Below are 19,575 nucleotides of genomic sequence, written 5' to 3' on the forward strand. Positions count from 1 at the left end.
TATTTTCGATCAGTGAACACACTGGCACCTTAACGTAATATGTATATACTTATATTCTGGGTCAGTATGCAAAATTTATAATTTCAAGAGTGACTTGGCTCAACGGAATGATGCTTGAATGACCTAGAGTTCATTGTGAATAATAGGTTAACTGCAATGTTATTTGCGTAAGTAAATATTATAAAACCCGCAAAATTTATTTTATACGTGTTACACGCTCGGAATTGTTTCATAAATTCTTTTGACGTAATGTTTTATTATTGATATAGATGTAATTCCACAGTTTTAATAGGTTTTATGTTTCTTGTTTACGAAAGACAAAGGAAACATAATTAATGTGAATTACACAAAACTCTAAGCTGTCATTAATTTTAAATTATTAAACGAAACTCATTTTTATTTTCTTGTCTAAAATAGTTAGTAATATTGCCGAGATGTGGCGCTATGTTTCCAGTCGAAACCTTTTCTAAATGGTTGCTCTACTTTAAATGACGCTGCGTTTGCTGTGTCTCGCTAATTCCAGAATGACAACAGAAGACTTGTTACCTTATAACGCAGTCTTATTTTGAAAATTTTTCCGAGGTTTCTAGAATATATTTTCAGTTTCCGAATGACATAAACACCGGCATAAAGCTATGGAAAAGTGTTCGCTGATAGGAAAAGTCTTACAACTTTATCTTATGTTCGACTTCTTCAGCTCTTTACTTGGCTCTGGTAAGTAACTTGTATTCAATATATTGCTTCTAAATGTTATTAATTATTTGAAAATTTTTAAATTTTGCATAATTCAATCAATATCACATTTCGTTTCAATTTATCCAATTATGGGGATAAAGCACATAATTTAATGAATAATGCTTTTAATTTTGCTTTCATGATCTCGTCATTTATTTTGAAGGTTTCCTTTCTTAAATACTTTAAATATTTTATTTAAATTGTTATTCTTGAAAAGGAAGATTAGTATATTTAATTTTCATGTATTTTAAGCTTCAAAATTTCGATGTAAACAATTTCAAACTAAGGAATTACTAGAATAATTTTTCTTGAAAAATCTATTCGGAAAGATCGCATAATAAGAAAAATAAATAATAAATTTATGAAAATTATTGCACTTAATTATTTAATGTAATGCTTAAAAATGAATAATTAATTTCGGGAATGACTTAATTATATATTTATATAAAAAGTCAGTTTTCAATTTCATAAAGCAAATTATGATTTAGGGCTTGTTTTTAAATTAGCTTTTTATGGTATACTTTGAAAACACTGAAATTAAAAACTTCTAAAAAGGAATAAAATTCTTTTTAAGAAATAAAAATTTTGCTTACTTCTTTACAGATGCTCCAAAAGTACTCCCTTTCATATTTCCAACAATGGTAGAGATAAAGGAAAAAGCTTCTGTGGCTTGCATACTACAACAAGGCACACCGCCTTTGAAATTTAAGTGGCTTAAAGATGGCAGAGAAATATCTAAATCAAATAACGTAAAAATAAAAACTATGGATGATATTTCAGTTATCACCATTGAACCCGTAAATCCAAAAGATTCCGGAAATTACACGTGTTCTGTTACAAATAGTTTTGCAAGAGATGAACATTCAGCAGTTTTGGTGGTGGAAGGTAAGTTTTCAGTATAAAAATTCGTTTTGAGTTATAGAAATACTTACATATACTTTTAAATCTTTTATCATTGTTATAAAAGCATTCTACAGAAGGCTACCAAAGTAATTTTCTAAAAATTTCTTATTATGTACTTGATTGCGATATTTATTTGATTTACTGAGAAAATGTCGGAATGTTTACGGTTCTATAAAGCATGCTATTGCTGTGTATTTTAATGAATAGTAGAATTTTATTAAAATAACATTGTTTTCATTATACAATAATCATATAGATAATATAATGATCCATCAGAGGGTGCTGGATCTGAAAAGGGTAGTTAACCAAAAGAAACTAAATTCTCTTTTTTAACAAATACCGAATGTCACTGTAAAATATTTTTTATTCATTCCTTACATTTTAAAGCGCGGAAGTTTTTTATTTAGTAGTGAAATGGAAATTTTTAAAATTGATTTATATCCGTTTTACCTCTAATTTTATTTAATCAAAACTTTTTAAACTGTATTATGTAGTTTATTTCTCATAGGGAAACAGAATGAATATTTTTCAGTTGTTTTCCATTTCCGTAGTTTGTTCCGTTTTTCTTAAACATTTAAATTAAGTATATGATACTAAAAGTATAAAAACATGAATTTTTTTACATGTATCATTACGATAAACGCATCATACGATCATTACGAATCAATGCTCATGTCGTCATATAAATGGTTAAATGATCTTTAAAAGTAAAACTGAAAGTTTGTGCAGCAAATTGATTCCACTTCTTATATTTACTACTGAAAGTGCATATTCAGTTATAGAAAATCATTTGATATCATTTACTTTAAATAAGATTGTGAAAATTAATTAAAAACAGGGATTAATTTTGTTACTGTTTTCAGTATCTTGTACAGTAACACTTTGGGTTAAATTTTCTATAAATGAACATTGAGTCTTTCAGCGGAAAAGTAATGAGAAGACACCGCGTAAAAAGTTAAAATTTGCTTCAGGATTAATGTTTTAACCAATTTTATAAATTTTATTAAATGCATTAGTTTATTTCAAATATACCTGATTGTTTAATATTTGCACATAAATAAATAATATGAAGTTGAGGTAAATTTACATATGCTTGCAAAAAATTGGCGTTGAATAAATTAAAATTAATATTATGTTAAAAATTTAGAAAGAGTGATTTAATGTTAAGAAGTATTAAATGAAAAAACATTTATTATACTTAAATTATGTTCTATAAAATAATCTTTTAAAATTAAAGTTAGATGATGTATATTTCCGTTTTTTAAGTAAATAAATTTCCCTAGTAATAATATGAATGGAACTATTTTGTAATAATTCTTTGAAATAAAGGGCACATCATTGACCAAATTGTTAAGCTCACTGAATACTTGTAATTCAGCCCGCATTCAAATTCTGAGGAATGGGTTGACTACCCTGGCTGTTTCATGTTTTCCCCATGACTGTGTGCGAATCAATTTCATTAAAAAGTTCTCTACGAATGCATATTACTACGAATATTTGCGTTAGGTAAATATACCTCGTTAATAATTAACTAAACAAACAAGTAAACAAATCGGAATAAATTGCTGTGTAGATTTGGAAATGTGTTTAAGCTAGTTCAAGTAAGCTACTTTTATTAAAATGAGTGTTTTTAAGCTAGCAGTTTATACAAAAATGTATTATTATATATAGATAATTTAATTTTGAATTTCAGAGTTATCATTTATTAATTTAAGAATTTTGTACGTATTTTCAAGTATTTAATCTTTTCAATGGATGTATGCAAACTGAAGAAATAACAGTACAAATATTATATATAGCGCCTTCTCGTTGGGTTTTGGAACCTGTAGATATTGAAATTATAGAAGGGAAAACTGCTATTTTAACATGTGTAGCTGATGGGTCACCTCCGCCCACATACACCTGGAAGAAATGGGAAGGTAAGAAGAATTTGCTCTTTAGGATTCATTGATTTGAAATTTAAGATGAAGGTTTTTATATAATTTTTAGCTTATTTTTGTCCGAACACCTTTTTTATCTGCGTATTAAAAGGAATATAAAATTTATATATGCTATATATTTCCATACATACAAGATCTTTCTAAATTTATTAATTAAGCTCATAAATAACAAACTGGAACTATACGTGTGCACTCATTTTTTTTAATTTTATTTTCATAAATATGATGCGTTTGGTATTTTCCTAAAATGAAAAATTACCACTTACATTTTTTATTTCCATATAGATGATACCTTTTATATTTTCCTAAACTGAGAAATTATCACTTATTTTATTATTATTTATATTTTCAAAATGTTCTTAGTCATACTATCACTGGAAACATGAGAATATTTTTTGTTACTTGTAAAGCTGTATTAAAAGTTACACTTCGAATAATTTTTTAATATATTTATTTTATTTTGTGTAAATCCTGTAAATAATTTATGTCGTAGAAATTAAGATATTAGATGCATTTTTCTCCGTTCATGAAGGTGAATCTTGAGGATTTGAAATAAAAGTATCTTTCTTATCATAATTCATTCAAAGCTTGAAATGATAATTGCTTAAAATATTTTAAAAAATTTTAAATTATAAGCCACAAATTTTGTATGATGTCAAATTAATTGTATTTTTAGTTTGATCTTTATTTTTAGGAGAAAAGACTATTATTTTAAGAAATCAAAACGATGGCAATTTAACATTTCATCAAGTAAACACAGAAAACGCTGGTAAATATATTTGTGAAGCTGGAAATGGTATTGGAGAAAGACTGCGGAAAGCAGCAAATCTCATTGTGCATGGTAAGATAAAATTAAAAAAGAGTGCCGTAATAAAATCTCATTTTCTATGAAACTTGCATTCTTAGATTTCAATTGTTTCATATTACACTTTCTGTAGTTAATTCAGAGCAGTTAAATATTTAATGACCTTCATGTAAATCATTCTAAGCTGCATTCCATGCGTTAATAAAGAAGTTTGTACTGAAAAATTTATTATATATGGTATATATATTTGGCGAATAAATGCTTTCAAATAGTATGATTTTCCGTCAACATGTGGCGCTAGTTTCCTATGTTTCGTTAAACTTTACTCTCATTTTGATCTCCATTTTGTGCAAAAGACGTATTTATACTTTGAATCTGTAAAACAACTTCCAGTGTGCTTTCGAAAGCGTCATGTATCGTTTGAAATGTGTGCTTTGTATGCAATAACGTTTTATATTTCGGCCAGATTGAATATGAGCAAGACGAAACGTCTCCTGGAAATCTATATAATGCTTTCATTTCTACAAACCTGTGTCCTATCTTCTGGTGAGTGTCATTTTAGATTATTCCTCACAGTAAATTGTTTGTTTTTTCTTATTTTCATTTTTGTTTCTAATTTGAAACATGCCCATCTTATGAAAAGTATATTTGTGTGTTCATTATATTACATTACAGTGCATTTCGTATCAAAATTAATTTATTAAACTGGAAAACTTCAAAAAATAGAATATCCATCTATTGTCTTCCTTACTGCATATGAAATATTTTGTTTTTATTTTACTGTAGTTTGTTTTATTGTTTGTAGTTTGTTTTTATTTTACTGTAGTAACTTTAAGTAGTGGAATAAATTACTATACCTCTAAAATGTCATCAATATCAATTTTTAAATGTTTTAGTTTAATAATTGTTTTATGCCTGAATCAAAAATTCTTTCAAGTTTAAAATAAATAATTAGTTTTAACAAAAAGAATTCCATCAAAATAGTATAAAACCCTAAATAAATTATATTTTGTTTATATTTTTTGAAATACCTGAGAGAAAAAAGTCTTTTATATATCTTCTGATACGGTAGCAAAAAAATATCGCATTTAAAAGTCACGAGGTTTAATTATATAATAAAATAAAAATTAAAATCATTTTCACCACTTTCTTAATTTGAATTGCAGTGTCATAAGATGAATAGAGAAACAAATAGCGACCCGACAGTCGTCGAGTTTTGTGCTATTAACTTAAAAATTGAAAGTTACGTAATACGGAAAACCAAAAAATTTGTTTAAGACCTTAACATATCATGTATTATCACTGAATAAATTATGTAGCATTGTAATAAACTTCTAATTAATTTTCAAGACATTCGAGAGAAACTTTATATTTAATTCTAAGAGCTATGTTATCTTTCTAAATTATATAAATTTTACCTTTGGTTCGGACATTTTCAAATCATTATTTGAAACTGTTATTAGATCTACCGTTGTCCAGTCACCTTGTCTCTATTAAAGTTGAACTGTAAATATGTGAAAATATACACCATACTTCTGAATAAATTCTCTTTCTATATAGTCCAAACAAAATAAAGTAATTCGAACAACACATTCACTGAGATGAGGTTACAAAACTTGAATGAAGCTTCAATAAAGCGGCATAGAACTCAAGCAAGTTTATTTGTTGTAAAATGAATATAAACAGTGTGACTAAAATATATTTTTAATTCATTGAGATAAATTATAAAAACATGTTACATTATGGTTCCTTGTTATGTCTCATTTTTGATCATAATGAATAAATTTTTAAAATAATATTTTAATGCGTAATTTAGATTAGCTTGTTGTCCACATCATGATATAAAACTGCATATTTTCCCTTAGTTTTTGACATCAAGTTTTTACTCCATGTTCATCTTTTCCAATACATTTAGATTATAAAAGATATTGATACCTTAATTTAATTTACAAGACATCATTGTTCCTAAATAAGTAATACTCTGTCATATTAGTTCTAAAGGGGAGAAAGATTTCTCATTCCTCATTTTTTTCTTTGAAAACATACAGACTCCCCGTGCACCAAATGTGTACAACACGGGGCTTACAGAAGTAAGTTAAGTAAAACATTAAAAGCCACATGCATAAATAAAATGAACAAAAGCAGAGAACAGCAGTCTGTACTTCACGAAAACAGATAAATTCAATGACCAAGTCACTCCGAACATTTTCAAATCGTTATGTAATCATAATCTAGGGCCATCAAATGTAGGGCATGAGAAAATCAAATGTTCCACATCCTGAGGTACTCTTTTCGAACATTCATATAAATTGTTTACTCTTAGATTAAAACGAAACAGGTAACTTGCAAATTTACCGTGACCAGATAAAAATTGAGACACTTTAAAATTTATAGAGAGGAAAGACTCGGAATGCAGTCTATGGTAAATAGAAGGAAAGAACTGTTTGGTGACCTCAGCATTACAAGATGAAATATATTCCTCATTCCACATAGCTGAAAGCTTCTTATAAGAAGCTTTCAGCTATGTGGAATAAGCCATTTCATTATAATGAAAAGACTTCCAAAAGCTCTTTGGAATGCTAATGTTCATATCAATGGGTAAATGTAAGGCATCTTTAGCTAAGAAATCAGCTCTTTCATTTCCATAGAAACCATGATGAGCACGCACATAAGCAAAGCGGATATCAATTCTTCTATTTCTAAGTGAACTAACAGTTACTAGGGTTTCGATAACTAATTTGTAGCAGCTGTTAATACTGTTCAAAAATTGAAGAGAAGAAAGAGAATCAAAGCAAATAAGATACCTTGAGGATGTTGTCCCATTATCCTTGATCCATTTGACGGCAAGATAAAAGCACAGACGTTCTGCTTGAAAAATTGTGCATTCATTCTGTAGACGGTGTCTAAAAGAAACAAACTTCGGAATGGCCTTCAAAAATAACAAATGCAAGGCCAACCTTGTTGTTCATCTTGCTGCCATCTGTAAAGAAAACCATATGAAAACTCATTTCAGCAGTCTCTTTATAATCGCAGAAATTTATGGGCTCTAAAGTAGTGGGATGAGGAAGATAAGTGAAGGGGACAATTCCATTAATACAGTCTTCCAAAGTATCAGTTGCCAATGACTCGAAAATATTATTCTTATATGCAATTTCAAAATCAATAGGCGGAACTCCTGCAAGAACAAAAGTTGCCTCATAGCTTAAGGTTCTATAACCACTAATAATACGAAGAAAAATTCTCCGTTCAATCTTTCTTAAATTTCTTTTGTTAACCTTCTTGGCAAGAACATGTCCCCAAGCACGACAGCCGTACGAAATGAAAGGTACAATATACTGCTTTACATCAGTTTCTTAACATCGTAGTTTACTCCAAAAGTATTTTTGTCGATTCGGTGAAAGCCACTAATATTTTTTTCACATTTAGAAGAAAGGAATTCAATGTGCTTTTTCCATAAATTTCATGAAACATTTTAAGCTTCTGTGACTCTGATTAAAATATTTCCATTTAAAACCAACAGTAGAAATATATTTTATATAATATGATGTCATTTTATTTACGTTATTTTTATAACGATCTTCTAATATTAGCTAATAAAAAGTGAGTTTTACAAAAATTCTGTTACTCAAGGCTTTAACCAAGTATTTTAATATGAACTAAAATTATAACTTATTTAATAAGAAAAGTTCGCTTTGTCTGGAAAATCGAATATCCAGATTTAAGGACTCCTATAAGTATAGTTGTACACTGTAATAAATAAGAAACGATTAATCGAAAAAGAGCAACTATTTTCCATGAAATGGATATTTCTATTTTTCGAAATTAATTAAGATAGTTTATAAATTCCTGCAATTCATTAAAACTTAAAAATCTGGTATTTAAATTTATATATAATTTTGCTGAAGATATCCAATCACTGTAACAGAAAATTTATAGCAAGCATGAAAGAAATTTAAGCCCCAAATATTTCGAATTATAAAGACTTCTAGAAAGAAAGTACTTTAAATTGTTATTACCTGTAAAAAAAGTAAATCTGCCAATAATAATAATAATAATAAAGTGCTTCGTTTCTGATAATTTTTTAATTCATTAGAACAACAAAGAGTTCTCTAAATGAATTATGGCTGGACCAAAATGTCGAACAATAATTAGTATAAAATGAGGCTAAGCGATATTAAGTAATTAAAGAAGTTAATAAAAAGGTTTTACGTATTTTAAAAGCTTTATATAAGATAATATATAGTAAAGCTGGACGATAAAACAGTAAGTTATTGGACAAAACTTTCATTAGAGTTTTAGACATCATTTCTCGCAATAAAGTTTAAGTTTAAAATCTAGGATAAATTTATATATTTCGATATCTTTCAGTTTCAATTTCTTATTTCTAAATTCTAATCCTTTCTAAATTTTAGGTTGGATTTAATTTGAACTCATGCAAATTTTAGTTTTGTTTTATAATACGAAATTGTCTTTAATGTTCAATACTGAAATTATTGTCAAATTCTACGATTTTTCTACAATTTGAAAGGTGCTGGGCTCAAACATTACTGTAGATAGATGCTGAATAACTTACTAATAAAACTACATTAATTAATATTTTTGATTTTTATATTATTTCTGACATCAGTTATATTTAAAAACCACGATACTTCCCTCTTACTATAAGATTTTATTTCATCTAAAATTATCAGTTTTTTATAATTTTTCATTGCAAAATTCGTATCTAATAAAGATTTTTACATCTAGGTGAAGAGCCCAAAATTCAGCCATTTACAGTTCCAGACCATTTGACAGAAGGTGGACAAGCCAAGCTCGGGTGCGTCGTCAGTAAAGGTGATAGTCCGCTGCATTTTAAGTGGTATAAAAATGGTGTGGAAATAAAAAGTAACTCACTTTTTGAAATTAATAGCTTAAAAGAAGTCTCATTTTTGACCGTAAAAAAACTTACTGGATATAGCAGTGGAAATTTTACTTGTCAAGTTCAAAATTCTATTAGTAAAGATAGCTACAGTGTACCTCTTGTTGTAAAAGGTAAGAGTGTTTATTTCGGTTTCGCATTTTGCCCAAATACTTAGATTTATTGTTAATGCTTTTAATTTCTTTCAATTGTTTTCATGATTATCTGAATAAATGTATTGAACTATGACAAGCGTGCCTTATTTGAAGGGTTATTTTATTTTTTAGCTCCTCCAAAATGGGTCAAGGAACCTACTAGCTTCGAAGGGCTTCTTGGAAAATCTGCAGCTTTGGACTGTTTTGCTACAGGCTATCCACCGCCTACACTAACATGGAAAAAACTGAGAAGTAAAATTTTTAATTTCATTTATTTTTATCATCTCAAAGCTTAATTCCAATATAAATCACCAAACGTTTTCAAACACATAGAAAAATATTTTTATAAAATAACTTTATAATGTATTTTATAATATATTATATATCTAAGAATTAGAGTGTATTTTTTGTCATCAGTTATGTAATTTCAATACAATCAAAGTTCCATTAAAAGACACTCCACTATACGAACACTTTCCATTCATAGATAGTTTTTGAATCCCTGTACCATCGAACTAAAGACCAAAGCACTCCATTAGCGATCACCTCCTGAAAAATGGACCATTATGTGTCTGAAAACGGGAGGTTCGATTGTATTAAGAAGGTTAAAAAACTTGATAATTTGGATTGCTCTTATTAGATAAGCTGTCAACTAATAAAATTAGCCATTATTTATCGTCTTAATTTAAAAAGAAAATTATGAAGGTTTTACTTAACTTCATTAAATTTGTAGGGACATTAGGATTTTTTGGAAGCAGGAGACTTGAAGAATGAGCAATGCCCTCGCCAGGAATCGAACCACGGACCTCTTGAATAAGCGGCGAACGTGCTCACCACTTCACTACGAAGGCATGCTAAGAAGGCGGAAGAAGTACCTTATATACTCCCCCTTTTATAGGGCGACTGGGGATTAGAGGACCCAACCGCCAAATCCATGTTATATACTAATATTATTTTCGGTATGGTTTTACAAATTACGTACTGCAAAATAAAATTAAGAATACAAGCCTGTTTTGTGGGTGTCATAAAATAATAGATAATGAAAACTATTTCTTTCGAGTCCATTGCGAGGGCATTGCTCATTTTTTATGTCTCCAGCTTTGAAATAAACTAATGTCTCTACAGTGGCGCCCGAACTGAAAGGTGGTGGATGATAATTCTCCATCACCAGGATTTGGCGATTGGGTCCCCTAATCTCCAGTCGCTCTTTAAAATGGGGGTGTATATAAGGTATTTCTTCCGCTTTCTTAGCATGCCTTCGTGGTGCAGTGGTCAACACCTTCGACGCCTATTCGAGGGGTCCGTGGTTCGAGTCCCGGTGAGGGCGTTGCTCATTTTCGTATCTGCTGCTCCCCCCCCCCAAAAAAAAAATCCTAATGTCTCTACACTTTCAGTTATTAAATATCATGTTCTTTGTACTTAAACGATAAAGCTCATTTGAACAGGAGTATCGCAAAATAATTTTAAAATGAGCATATCTTTAGAATTTCCGATACAAAGTCTCGCGCGATGGAAATAATTTTTTTTTCTTCTTACAGTGTTGCCACTGCTCGCTTTGAAATCTGATGATTTAGCTTTTTATTCAAAAATTCGTTACAAAATAAGAAATCGATAATTAAAGAAATTTCAACTTCAAATTAGGGCTTCCGCATGCCCATATTCTTTGGAAGATTACGTTATTCAAATTTTGATGGCTCTAGGTACCGTTGTTTTATCACAATGCGAGAAACATACATACATTTATGTAGATTTTCATTATTTAATATTTTTAAATATAATATAGCGCGATAATATTTTGTGGCAACAATTTGGAAAGTGAAACAACGGTTATCGGGAATTGACGCAAAATGCCAAACGAAATTAATAGTTCTGTAGGGCAAATTGTCCCTTTGGACTAAAAACATGCCATCTGTTTCCTTTTTAATGTTTAAACTTTTAACGTAGGTCAAGATAAAAATCATTTTGAAAACGTGTTCAAGTATATTTTGTAGGAAAATAATAATGTAAACCAGTTTTGTTATATTAACGATTTAAGTATCTTTAATTTGATAGTAACTAACTTAGAGCAGAAGAAATGATTTCTAATCTAATTACATCTAAAACGGGAAAATAAAACCTTCTCCAATTAGAAGAGGCTCATCAGCGGCCGAGCACTAAAGTCGCTGAACACTGGTAGTTTGGTCTGAGGACTGAATCTCGCGAATAGGGCTGCTGCACGGGCGTTTTCGTTGTTTTTCTCATATGTAACGTGAATACGAGCTAGTTTCCCTTAGAAAGTCCTCCACGAAGGCATCCCTTCCTTAGGCAGATAATCCTCGAGGCTTTGCCGTAATCTCATAAACTAAACCAATTAGAACTATTTCTGATACATGTTTAGAAGTGAGAAATATATATAAAAAAGAGTTATTAAGTTTTAGATTAATATAAAATGTTAAAATATTATATTATATGAGTGTATGTCTAAATATTTATTTATGTACAAAATTAATAAAAAATCGGAATATAGAATTGTGTATAAATTAATCATTTTTCTTGGTTTACGTTTCTTAGAAGTGTTAATATTTAGGGATATAAAATTGCAATTTTTGCTGTTTCAGGCGGAACGGAACATCTCTTGATAACTTCAACTAATGGATCTCTTATATTTACTGCTTTAGAAGCAGATGATGAAGGAGAATATAAATGTGAAGCTAAAAATGATGTGGGTGACAATTTAGAGAAGGTAGTGGCTATCTCCGTCCAAGGTAACTTTTTTTTTTTCAAATATGTTTCCATATTTAGTTTGTTTATTCTTTTCATGTTTTTTGTTTCTGTGTACAAATATTTTTATTATAAATTTGTTTATAAACTATGAATAAAATGTTGATACACTTGAGTGCTTTTTTCTTTTATTATCATATTTGTGCTTATTAAGCATAAAATATTGACTGATAGGTATTATAATATTTTCTATGCAATGAACCATGTATCTGTTTCTAAGACTACAATTATATGTTAAAAATATAATAAAAAGAGTTGATATATCATCATATGAATGCTTTTGAATTTTAAGAACACATAACGTTTTAGTAACAATTTCTGTCACTGCATGGCGCTTGCAGCTTGTTCAAGACACTATTACATCCATGGTGTTGGTATTCGGATGTGTTTGCTTCTGTACGTCATTTCTCTTGTAAAGTATCCTGATGCCAGAAAATGTACGGGAAGCATGATAAATTAATTCATATTTCTAGCATTTTGATACTGAAACAACGCATTATGTTAGAGCAATTTGTGTGTGAAATTATTCCGTTCGTTTCAAAAAGATGCATTTCCTGCTACGGTGGAATTTATGTGCTTGTGATGATTTTTACTTGCGTTCATCATGCTTCATGTGATACTGCTGAAGAAGGTAAGCTGTTTTTTCCATTAAGTATACTATTAATATAGTTTGTCTGTTACAATTTTAATTTACCTCCTATTAATATTTCATTATTAAAAGTTTTAAAACATAGGTATAGGATTTCCTGTATTCCGTTTGTATTTTCATTTCTTTCAGAAATATAACGACATATTTTTCCAGACTTCGTTTACACTTTGCATATGATTTGCTGAACTATAGAGTAATTTTTGTTCAGCAGCATATTATTTCAAGTAGTTCATTAAGTTTAATGTAAATACGAAATGTATCTAATTTTGGTTACATGTCATCTGTCTGGAGATATAATATTTTGCCTTCATTTTTTCATGGATTTTCAGTTGTGTAGGGTCAGTGCTGTAACTCTTCACCATCATCAAAAATTAAAAAAAGCAGCAAATGTTCCTTAGTAAGCAAATATTGCATAGCAAGTGAGGAAACAAATAACATAATCAATATAACTGAGTGGAAAAGAAACCGATGTGAAAAGAATAGATAAGGTTTTTGGTAACTTTTTAAAAATAAATAATTTAAATAACAGTTTCATTATTTATAATATAATTTACAGATGAATTAAAGAATGATTGAGCTTTATTGCTTAAATTCATATATAGAGTGTATATTTTTATTGTGTTTGTAACGAAAGCAAAACGCAACTCTAAAATTCTCAAAATATCGCAAGAATTCTTGTAAAGAAAAAAACAATCTAGTGTTATTCAGTAAATTAACTATTACGCAAATGAAAAAAAAAAAAAAAGCTTGGCGTACATTATTTGTAACATATTAAGAGGTAATGCTGTAACACGTTTCGAAGTGTATGTTATAAAAAAGTGCAAATTTGGAAAATATAACAGTTGTGATGTCGAAGATATGTAAATAGTAAAGTATAATAAAAATAGCACTAGTGAAAATGATTAATTCATTACATAATGTTAGAAATAAAAGTATTTAAGAGTTCCCTCACTTCTGTGAAGTTTTTTTTAGCCCAAAGGAGCGTTTGTCCAGGAGGGCTATTAAGTCTCGAAACGGCATTTTGATCCCTTCACTATAAATGTCCATTTCACTTTTCAAATTATTGCCAACTATTATTATCGCCAATATTATATTTAAAGAAATTGAATAACGAAGAATCTGCATGAATGTATGTTTCTCGCGTGGTAAAAAAGAAAAGGTACCTAGAGCCATCAAATTCTGAATAATGTAGTCCTCCCACCTATAATTTGTATTACTGTTTATTTTGTAAACTTTTTAACGAATTTTTGATTAACAAACTTAATGATTGCAAAGAGAGCAATGTCAAAACTGTACGAAAAAAAAAATTAAAACACATTTATCTCCAGCGCGCGAGACTGTCTATCCGAAATTCTAAAGATACGCTGCTTTTCAAATATTTTCGGCTAAAAATAATAGAGGCATTAGCCCAAATGTTCTCGAATCGTGTGCGTGCGTAAATAAAAAAAAAAAAAAAAAAAAAAAAAACCACCGCTCCTTTATGTGTAATATAAAATTTGAAAGATTTTAGATCACCCCCCCCCCCTCAGTGGCGGGCGCTAGCCACGACTTAGCGCGGAAGCGGTAGTCACTTTATTATGGAGGCACCTAATAGGTGGGTCACAGTTTCTCCTATGAAGGGACAGAAAATTTACATCTAGTCTTCTCCAAAATTTGGACCCGGACCCTTTGGTATAGCATTTAGGGTCACTAACTACGTTACCGTCTCCGGCGATCACTGCTAGTACTTGCGATGGCTTAATGTGGTAGATAACTGAAATTAGTTTTTATTTTAAGTTTTATTATATAAATTTTCGTTTATTATTTTGACACATAAATTTTGATATTATGCGCATTTTTACATTATTAGTTGCCTTAATAATTTTTAGTATATAATTTATAAACGCTGGCAGTAACAAATAAATATTTCACAGAATCGGGAATAATTAGCAGATATATAAACAACGCAATATAGCAATGAAAGTATTTCTTTTTATGACTGATAATATTCTTTCTTATTTCATGCTTTTGATAGCGTCTCTACTCTTGTTTCATATTCAATTTTACAATAAAACTATAAAATAACCAAACTAACAACGATATAGAGTATTATTGTTTTGTATTTGCCTTCATTTATGTTCATTGACAATTTATATACATATTTTAGGTCTTCCCGAGATTCAACCATTTATGTTTCCTCTACGATTAGCAGAAGGTTCAAGCGCCAAAGTTTTATGCAACGTTGTTCACGGGAGAAAGCCTGTTGAATTCCAGTGGTTTAAGAATAGAATTTTAATAGAAAAAAATTCAGCTGGGCAAAAAGTATCCATGCAAGATGATTTTTCCATGCTCACTGTGAATAATATAAAAGCAAATGATGCTGGAAATTATACATGCACGGCGAAAAATTCGGTTGGAACTTCTAGTCATACAGCTCACCTTGTAGTTGAAGGTAATTTTTGATATTTATATGTGACATTTATTGCAGTTAAACGTATTGAAAGCTTTTCAAAAAATCATGTGCTCATTCCGGTTGCGACATTGCTGACCGTGTCAATGATGATGCCATTGTTAAGGATGGATTTGTCTGTCATAGTATATATAGTATGTATGACATGAAAGGATATGCCATTCGTATAATTCACCCATTAATACAAAGATATACATGAAGTAGATTCACAGTTTAGCTTTTTAATAAGAATTAATATTTGTGTATAATTAATACCTATAAAAATTCCCATGGAAGCTATTAACAGTGATAATTAAGCAACTTTTACAGGTTCTCAGTAATCAGCAAATATTACAGAATAACAATACGAACGAGCGCAACAACATTGAAAAAAATGTTAGAATATCTTTGTCATTTTACACTTTGGTACCTTGGCGATACTGAACACACTCTATTAAGCATAAATCAAATGGAAGAAAATTCCTATTTTCACAAGGAGTGATTGCTTAAGCAAAGAATATTAACTGACTAGGCAATAGGAAGACCTATAAACTGTTATAATACAAGAACGTATAGTTAGTTTAAGAAATATTAATTCATAGCAAAGAAATGTTGCGGCAAAAATTTAAATTGTTTTATTTACACCATACCATAACTTCATGAAAAGAGGAAAAGTTGCAGATTTAAGAGCGTTTAATAACTACATCTATTATTTATTGAATTAAGCTGTAATTTTGTTGTTGTTATTGTTATTGAAGACTGTCTTAATATTGAATTATTATTGAAAATGATGTTAAAATTAGCATTTTTAGATTTAAACTTAAAAGTATATCACGAGCGAAATTTCCCTAATGAATATTTGAATTGTATCATAACAACATTTTGATAAAATAAAATGAAAAATTTCTCTTATTTTTAAAATTAGTTTAGAAGTATATGCAAAAATTATTCCTAAATAAATACAATGCTTTAATAAAAAGTACGAGAATTTTAAAACATTCGCGCTAGAAAGTCTTCCTATAATCGAAAGTTTATTTCTAATTATTGCAATGCGTATTTTTTAATTTTTTAAAAATAAATTTAGGTTTTATCTTTTCAATTTTAAAACCCCATGCATGCAACTGATACATATGTATCAGTTCTGCTACATTTGCCTAAAAATACATGTTGTGTACTTGTATGGCCTGTATGAAAATATTTCTCATTCATTGCCAAAGAATATTGTTTTTAAATTATAACAGCAAAATAAATTTGTCATTTCGATGTAATCTCTAAAAACAACATTTAATTAGTTTTTAATTATTTTGATAGTTGATAATTATTTATTTAAATATTTCAGAAAAATTTGAGGGTTGTGATTGATTTATGCCGTCCTTTTGCATTCTAATGTTTTATTAATCCTTCCCTAGAGGACGAATATTTGCCGAAGAAGAACATATGTCGGGGATGGCAGAAGCCGATATTGTATCCTCGAGATAGAGAAAACAACACAAAAGTATTTTTCTTTGGAGTCGAATTCACGATCGAATTAGCAGCCGCTCTCCATTAATCAGTATACTGTCGAGGGTAGTTTCTGATTATGTATAGAATTTTGAAAATAGTAATAATAACTTTCATTTACAATTTAGTGAAAGTCATAATCATTGGCAGAGAAAAAAGTTATATTTATCAGTTAGGTTTCTGATATAATATTGTGTGTGTATATTAAAACCTTTTAAGGGCAATAATTGATATATTGGTATGAGTTTAATTCAATCCGAAAAGTTGATTCGCGACTTTTGATGTGTATCTTGATTTCTTATGATTCAAAAGAATGTCGAGTCGATTGCAATTTCGTGGATCTTTTGTAAGATCATTATAAAGAATAAGCAAGTAAGCGAACCATAGTATAAGCATTTTTATTTACCTGTTCATTACAGACGTTCTTAAGGAAAACAATAATGTAAATTATATTACATTTATAAAATAATGGAGATTTCAAGAAACATGTCTTACTATGGGGAGGAATATAGATAAAAGAGAAACTTTTATCAATAGAATAGTAAAACATTAATCTCAGATGTAGTTTAATTTTTATTTTAATTCCATAAAAAGTGTTTCAAAACGTTTCCTATTATTGTTTTAAAAACAAGTCGTGAAACGATATTAGATGGGGATCTAACTTCTCCTTTTATATAACTATAAATGTCTAGTAAGTATTTAGAGAAGCGTTATGCAACTAAGCACGTAAAATCATTATTTAAGGTATAATGCATAATATGAACGATGCATCAGAAACAAATGAAAAAGCTGAGAAGAGAGAACTTTCTGCATAAGTGTTTATTAGTTAAAAATATATAATAAATAATAAAGTATAATTTTAACTATTTTGCCAATGTCCTTTAGAAAATTCCTTATCTAAATTTTAAATAATACGCTCATGCACATAGCTTTATATAGTAATTGCTTTTATATTCTGTACTCCTTAGTATTTCTAGATACAAATTAGTCAAAAGGCTATCTGTATAATATCCAAATATTTAGCCGTTATGTAACCACAGCTTGTATGAAAAACTTTTCATTCATGGAATTATATCATAAACGTACTGAATTAAAAGTTTAAAATATGTTAGTCTTACTTAATAATTGTTAAATTAATAATTATTAAATCTTACTTAATAATTGTTTAATGTTATTTACCTTTACACTTGCATTATGCGTCATAACATACATGAAGAGTATTTATAATTCTATTAAAGCGGTGTTTTTTCTAATAAAATAAATATGAAAGCTAAATAAAAAATCTCTTTTTCATTTTTTATATACAGCCCTTTTTTATACTTGAAAACAAACTGTTCTAAATTGTTTTAAAGTACTCGTGCATGTCGTTATTCCAGATTTGGTTGTTTAGTTGGTAAATTACATGCAACTACGCGAGGGAACTCAGCCTTAAAATGTATGCCTTCCTGCAAGATTTTCTAAAGTACAAAAAAAAAAAAAAAAAAAAAAAAAAAACTCATATTCACATTTTGTAAGGAATTTTTTGCTTCCTTACTGCGTGACTAGCGGTCGGACGTTCCGGAGTTCTGGTGAGGACATTACAGACTTTTCAGTTTCTGCATCGGAAAGCCTAATAAACTCTGCTCTTGAACTAAAAAATGTAATGGACGCTAATTTAGTATTTCTTAAATTTCTCCTTCCTCACAGCAAATCTTTGTGGTGCAATTAGAAAGCCTGTCCGGCTGGCATTCGGAAGATCTTGGTTCGAATTCCTGCTAGGACATCATTGACTTCATCATCATGTTTCTACTCCGAAATAAGCCGAATGGCTCTACAAATTTCACCTTTCATGTATTAAGCGCAGGAATATATGAATTGCAGTGTAGAGACATTAGATATTTTTTGGAGAAGGAAAGGTCAAAAATTAGCAACCGCCTTCGCCGGGAATCGAACCGCAGACCTCTGAAATACCGGTTCAGTGTGCTGCCTACTACACCACGAAGGCACGATAGGAAGGTGAAAGAAATACCTTATAACAGGAAAGCGAAATTATTGAGATTATCTTTCTAATCCTATTTATCTCTCTGTGATTTGCTTCGTGAAACATTAATTAGTTTCTTATGAAGAAATATCTTGATCATATTAGCTGTAAGTCAAAAAAGGATGTAATTATTTATTAAAAAAGGATAATTTAGTCTAAAAAATACAAAGAAATATTTAGCAATGCAAGTAGTTACACTAGGAAAATAATAATTTTGCTTGGATGAGAAACTTAGAAAATCAATAAGGTTGAGTTTAATTGATTTAAGCAAAACAACTGGAATGCCGTCTGCATATGAGTAGGGATTCGAGCTCGAGCGGAACTACCAGTGTTCAGCAACTATACAGCTAGGTGTTTGAAGGGCCCAAAATCAATAATAATTTACTTTATTGACTACAGTAGTCAATCAACAACTATCAGTCATTTTATTTGCGTATTGCGAGAAATAAAATTACTTTTTATTAGCTTTATATAGTAATGATAAACAGGTTTCTAACTGATTCTACAGACTTTGCATTTTCAGTGATCAAGAAGTGAAATTGCTGAACAGTGATAGTGCGACTTAAGTTCAAATACTGGAGGAAATGTTGGCTGAAAGGAAGTTTTTTTTTGTTTTTGTTTTTTCTCATGTGTAACGGGGATATGAGCCAGTTTCCATACAACATCTTCAACGAACGCATCCTTCCGTTTAGGGATAAAGCCCATGAGTACTCTATCATAATACATATAATTTTAAACCTGATGTTGGAATAAAAATCGCACAGATGGTTGAGTATTTGAGTA

General features: G+C 29.4%; 1 protein-coding gene across 1 annotated transcript in view; it reads left to right on the forward strand.

Moving 5' to 3' along the window:
• LOC118202387 (cell adhesion molecule Dscam1-like) overlaps window positions 1-19,575 on the forward strand; it is a 71,393-nt gene that overhangs the window by 11,136 nt on the left and 40,682 nt on the right. Inside the window, exons 5-13 of the mRNA XM_085819697.1 lie at window positions 1,339-1,620; window positions 3,438-3,557; window positions 4,273-4,445; window positions 4,656-4,929; window positions 9,130-9,414; window positions 9,568-9,687; window positions 12,033-12,179; window positions 12,620-12,826; window positions 14,991-15,275. Of these exons, the coding sequence (XP_085675823.1) occupies window positions 1,339-1,620; window positions 3,438-3,557; window positions 4,273-4,445; window positions 4,656-4,929; window positions 9,130-9,414; window positions 9,568-9,687; window positions 12,033-12,179; window positions 12,620-12,826; window positions 14,991-15,275 (1,893 nt within the window). The remainder of the gene's footprint in view (window positions 1-1,338; window positions 1,621-3,437; window positions 3,558-4,272; window positions 4,446-4,655; window positions 4,930-9,129; window positions 9,415-9,567; window positions 9,688-12,032; window positions 12,180-12,619; window positions 12,827-14,990; window positions 15,276-19,575) is intronic.

Source organism: Stegodyphus dumicola, chromosome 6 (assembly GCF_044657685.1).
Source record: "Stegodyphus dumicola isolate Sdum_Otavi_A_Nest chromosome 6, ASM4465768v1".
Classification (NCBI taxonomy): Eukaryota; Metazoa; Arthropoda; class Arachnida; order Araneae; family Eresidae; genus Stegodyphus; species Stegodyphus dumicola.